Here is a 6,000-nt window from a genome sequence, read left to right on the forward strand (position 1 = left end):
TCCGGGTCACGTGGCCAGCGTGACGAAGCTGCAGCTGGCGAGCCAGCACCAGCGCAGCACACGGAAACGCCATTTACCTTCCCGCTATAAAGCGGTACCTATTTATCTACTTGCACTTAAGGGTGCTTTCAAACTGCTAGGTGGGCAGGAGCTGGGACCGAAAGACGTGAGCTCACCCCACCGCGGGGATTCAAACCGCCGACCATACGATCGGCAAGTCCTAGGCACTGAGGTTTTACCCAGAGTGAAAGCACATTATTATTACTATTATTATTATTATTATTATTATTATTATTATTATTATTACTATACATCCTTCACCAGCAGGTCCCAGGGCAGCAACACAAAATGCAGCATTAGAAACAGTCCAAAACAGATTACAGCAGCAGGAATAGGGTGGGCCCTGAATACACACATACGATACGATACGATATGATACGATAATCTTTATTGTCATTGTCCCATACACAACAACGAAATTGAAAAATCTACATCAGTCATTCAACCAACCAGCCTGCTATCCCAGCTATCCCAGCCTGGTTAACCCCCTAAAAACTCTGTACCCCATAATTAAATACAATATACTCCCACAGAGACTACCTTACACTGCGTTTAAAACCAAAACTGCATTTGGATAAAAACTGTTTCTCAGGTGGCTAGTCCTAGTCTTTATAACCCTGTACCTTCTTCCAGAAGGCAGACGCTGAAAGAGATAATTTCCGGGGTGCGCATTATCCTGCACTATCTCTGCAGCTTTCTTATGACACCTGGAAGCATAGATTTGATCCAAGGTGGGAAGAGTGCACCCAATTATTCTCTCCACAGTCTTTACAACCCTGGACAGCATTGTTTTTTCCCTGACCGTGCAGCTCCCAAACCACACACACAGGCCATAAGTTAATACAATCTCAACAGTACAGTGGTAAAATGCCATCAACAGGTCCTTTGAGAGATTATTTTTCCGGAGGATTCTCAGAAAAGATAACCTCTGCTGTGCTCTCTTCATCAGGTCTTTACTGTTTTCTCCCCAGGTTAGGTCATCTCTCAACTCCATTCCCAGAAATCGAAACACCGAGACCCCTCAGGTGTCAAAGGCCAGGGTAAAGAGGGAATTTCACAACTTAGGGGCTGCCACACACAATGCCCTCTCCCAGGCCACCACTACCCAAATGTTTGAAGGAGGTGAAACTACCAGCCCCCTCTGCTGATTTTAACATCAGGAAGGGTCTGTAAGGAAGGAGGCGGTCTCTCAGTTATTTTGGGGGGGGGGGGGTCTAAGTAATTTAGGACATTAAACACTAGCACAAACACCTTGAATTGGGCTGTTTTGGAAGAAGGGTGAACTGAGTTCTAAAGGCAAGCCCAGCCAGTCATTTGGCTGCTGCATTTTGGACCAGTTGAAGTTCCCAATCTGGAAGTTACCAGAGAGCATGGAGTACTGTGTCCGAGACATCGCTGTCCAAAACAGGTAATTGCTAGCAAAACAGCTGGAGCTGAAAACAGGTTCTCCTAACCACTGGAACCAGCAGGGCCTCAAGTGACAATGTGGGATCCAGGAGTGAGCTCCCAAGCTATGGACCTCCTCTTTCCAGAGGAGTGCAACGCTGTTCTCCAACTCTTGGACCAAGAACTTGGGGGCACATAATACCTCGGTTTCAATTTGTTGGCTCACATCCAGACCATCGCTATTTCCAAACATCTGTCTAGCATATCAGCCGTGTCTCCTAGTTCAGATGGAATACAGAGATAAAGCTGGGTGCCACCCAAATATTCTGACACTCTCGAAGACCGCTCCCAGTAGCTTCATATAGAAGATTAAACAGTGTGTGGTACAAGGTGGGACTCTGCGCAACACCATGGGAAAGCTGCCATAGTGTCGAACAGTAACAACCCCATAGCTACTTTCTGGAAATGGCTCTGGAGGTTGGAGCAGAACCACTGAGGTTCATTGCCCTCAACCCTCACCTCCTTGAGCTGTTCTAGAACGAATTTAGGAGAAACACCATCAGACCAGGTTGGCTGACTGGCACCCCATATTCTGAGCTACAGTGGGGCAAAGCAGAAGGGGCAAGGGCTTTGATTTAATTAGCCCTATTCGTTACCTCAGTAGACCTTTGCTCTCCCCGCCCCCATCATACCCCCCCCAACATGTCCTGGCCAAAAACTGGGTCACACATCTTCCGGGCCTCAATATCTCACATGTTTTGGCTCCGTGCTCTCACGTGAGGTCTCCCAAAATGGGATGTCCCGTTTTTATAAGGACAGTTGAGGGATATGCCATCACAGGGATGGCAGCCCCATTATTCTCCTCCCACTGTCCTTGACACGTTTATCCCCTTGTTTCAAAATAATTTTTTACTAAAGATTTTCTTGAATTACAAAAGAACGTGCAATTAACCCCGCTCGACTCACAGTGGCAGAACACAGACAAAAAAAGGCATATCGAACCACCTCAGCCGGAAACCACCGAAAGTGGTTGCAAACACTTTCCCCTGTCTCTCACTCAGGGAGAGCAACAGTACTACTACTAAGTGGCAGTATCTGTGTGGTGGACTTTTCAACTTTTGCAATGTCCTGGTGACGGACGTCGCCATCTTGGCTTGGTACAAAGGCTTGCGGCCTTGTTTCCCGAGCCTTGACAACTGCAGTCACCTGAGCAGGTGACACTTTTCATGGCAGGTGAAATTGTCAGCAAAAGAGCGGCCTACTTAGTTCTTGCGATGCCAGGCTTGCTGTTAAAGGGCACAGAAGCAGAGCCAGGAAAGGAGGGGGAAGCACTGCAGTGCCATAGCCTCGGTACACAGGTGCCGAAACCTTTTGTTCCTGCCATGCTGTCTCCATGGCCACAAGCTCGAGGAAGCCTCAGCCGCCGGGCTGTGGCAGTTGCTGAGTAAACAGCAACCTAAGAGGCCTTGTCACAGTACCAGGTAGTTCCTCCTCAGTCTCTCCTAGCAACCACAGTGCTCCTTCCCTTCTACATAGCAGTCGCCAAAATTAGGTAGAGAGGCCATGATGGGCAGGGGAGAGGAAGCCTCAGGGCTGAAAGGGTCAAAGGCAGTGCAGGGGAGATGGAGAGACTTGCCCCTCTCCCCAAGGCCCATCCAGGATGTTCAGGGTGCAAAGAGCTCAATAGTAACAGGGACTGCATACACAGAATCCTGGGAGCTGTAGCTGACTGCTCACAATTCCAGGCATCCTTAACAAACTACAGTTCCCAGGATTCTTGTGGTGTGTGCTATAAATGTATGGTGTGTATACAACCCCAGCTTAAATTTGAAACCAGGCATGTTTTTTTAAGAACACCCCCCCCCCATTTAAAAAAGGTTGTGGGATTTTGTTACAGCTGAGAGAACTATAGAGGGTGGTGGTGGTAGGAATCATGGCAGCTTGGCTTGGGACCTGAGGCGGAAAAATGCCATAGCTGTCAACTTTTCCCTTTTCTTGCGAGGAATCCTATTCGGAATAAGGGAATTTCCCTTAGAAAAAGGGGAAAGTTGACAGCTATGAAAAACACTCCAAATTGGGACTCTCGTTATTTTGCTTTCGAGGGAACCAGCTGATTTGTGCCAGCGCACAAGAGCCAAAAGCCAGAGCGCTGGGACCAAAAAAATTGGGGTGTTCCAGGATCCAGTCAGAAGCAGGGAATGGCTTCTAGAATTCCAGGATGTCCCGCTTAGATCAGGACAGTTGAGCGGTATGAGAGAGGTGGAAGTAAACCGCCTGTGAGTGTAGTCTTACTCAAGACCCTTTCTTCGAAGAGGTTTGGACACGCATGCCTTCTCTGGGAATACAGCCTGTGCCACAAACGAAACCACTTCCCCCATTTGAACAACCACGATAGCTCATTTAGAATAAGTTGAACTTCCAAGCACATCGTGTGGTGTGTGGCATGGCCCTGTCAATGATGCCAGCCAGCCAGCCGTGCCCTTCTTCTGGATACTCCGTTCCCTGACCTTTCCTCCCCGACCCCAATTTTTCAGAAGGTTTGTACCTACCTGAGAGCAGTGGACAGACTCCAGAATATTTGCAGGCTGAAGGCAGGCAGAAGGCAGGCACACTAGGACGAGTGGCAGGACCCAAAGCCACATCTCCGCCATCCGTCGTGAGCCAAACATTGGCTCTACCCCACAAGTCATTGTGGGGATGACGACGGCGCTGCTCCTTTCATCGCAGAATCTGCCTTTGCACAGGACGAATTAGATCGTGCCTGAATAGCACAGTTGGCACGCAGCTTGATAAATATTTCCTCGTTTCCACCTCCTGGGAGCTGGTTTCTTTCCAGCGTTTTATGTCTATGGAGCTGGCGCAGGTGCCGGCAAACAGGTCCTACGCCAGGGCAAAAGATCCAAGCTGAAAGATCGGGAAAGGTTTCCTATCTGAAAGAAGACTTGAGGATCCAAGGAACCGACGCGCCGCAATCTTCACGGCAACTCGTTTGACAGGGCCCAGCTTAGTCAATCTCACTCCCTTTTTGCTACTACCAGAGAAATTGCGTCAAAGGGGAGTAAAGGTGGAGAGGGCGTTGCAGAAACTGGAAGTGAGGGCGAAGGACAGGAGAGCCTGGGCACAGCGCCAGCAACCTAGTTTAAGAGAAGCCCCAAAGGGTACAAGGATTAAATGCAGGAAGAAGTATTCATAGCCAAGTTCAGAGCTGTCAGATTTCCTGAATGGCAGCACAGCAAACCTGATTTGTTTATTTTTTTTAGCAGAGGTTTTCCATCAAAGCTGGCAAAGGAACTTGTTGGGTCTAACTTAATTTTTAGAATCAGGTAGGTAGCCGTGTTGGTCTGACGCAGACGGAATAAATTTTAAAAATTAAAAAATTGTCCAGTAGCACCTTAGAGACCAACTAAGTTTGTTCTGGGTGTAAGCTTTCGTGTGCATGCACACTTCTTCAGATACCTAATTTTTTATTTTATTTTTTAGAAGGGCATGTCATTTTGCTGGCTTGCATTTTGCCAGCGTACTATGTATGCTATGGATCTCGAACCCTCAGTGAGTTAGGGGCTTCCTCTGCATGCAAAGAAGAGGAAGAAGAAGAGTTTGGATTTGATATCCTGCTTTATCACTACCCTAAGGAGTCTCAAAGCGGCTAACATTCTCCTTTCCCTTCCTCCCCCACAACAAACACTCTGTGAGATGAGTGGGGCTGAGAGACTTCAGAGAAGTGTGACCAGCCCAAGGTCACCCAGCAGCTGCATGTGGAGGAGCGGGGAATCGAACCTGGTTCACCAGATTACGAGTCTACCGCTCTTAACCACTACACCACACTGGCTCTGAAACCTGCAAAGACAGGTTGTAGCAGATTGAGCAGACAAGGCCAAGCCTGGTTCCAATGGTCAAGAAGGCAGATTCTGCACTTGCTGTAGAGGGAAGTGAGGGGCAGATGGAGCTTGTCAACCTGAGAAGGTAGCCCATCTAAGAGAAGGAAAACTCTGGTCCTAAACCTCTGCTGCCTTGTGGGATATCTTTGGGTGAAGGAAAAGCTAAGGAGCCAAATGTATTGCTCTGCTTTCCTTTGGACCACATCAGCGAGGCCAAGAGTGGGGTCTTGTTGTCTGGGCAGCCCAGGAAAACACAGCCAAAACTTGCTCCCTAGAGAGGTCACTTCAGTGCTGCTAATGTACCGTATTTTTCGCTCTATAAGTCGCACTTTCCCCCTCCTAAAAAGTAAGGGGAAATGTGTGTGCGTCTTATGAAGCGAATGAAGGGTGCGCAGCTTTCGCTGAAGCCAGGAGAGCAAGAGGGATCGGTGCGCACCAATCCCTCTTGCTCTCCTGGCTTCGCTTCGCTGGAGAGGCGCTGCGCAGCTTTCCCTCTCTGCGCAGCGCCCCTTCAGCGAAGCGGGAGGGGAAACGGAGCCCCTTCCATTTCTCCTCCCGCTTTGCTGGAGAGGCGCTGAGCAGAGGGGGAGAGAATATTTCCCCCCCTGTTCTCCTCCTCTAAAACTAGGTGCGTCTTATGGTCGGGTGCGTCTTATAGAGCGAAAAATACGGTAAC

General features: G+C 48.9%; 1 protein-coding gene across 2 annotated transcripts in view; it reads right to left on the reverse strand.

Annotated features, from left to right (window-relative positions):
- The window catches only part of IL17RC (interleukin 17 receptor C), a 36,909-nt gene extending 32,328 nt beyond the window's left edge, over positions 1-4,581 (reverse strand). The window contains exon 1 of one of the 2 annotated variants that reach the window (XM_080991882.1): positions 3,996-4,581. In XM_080991882.1, the coding sequence (XP_080848008.1) occupies positions 3,996-4,136 (141 nt within the window). In that variant the 5' untranslated portion in view covers positions 4,137-4,581. The remainder of the gene's footprint in view (positions 1-3,995) is intronic. The other variant, XM_080991883.1, reaches the window with a different exon arrangement.
- Positions 4,582-6,000: the final 1,419 nt, after the last annotated feature.

The sequence above is a fragment of the Podarcis pityusensis genome, assembly GCF_964106645.2.
Source record: "Podarcis pityusensis genome assembly, chromosome: 2".
In the NCBI taxonomy this organism is placed as follows: Eukaryota; Metazoa; Chordata; class Lepidosauria; order Squamata; family Lacertidae; genus Podarcis; species Podarcis pityusensis.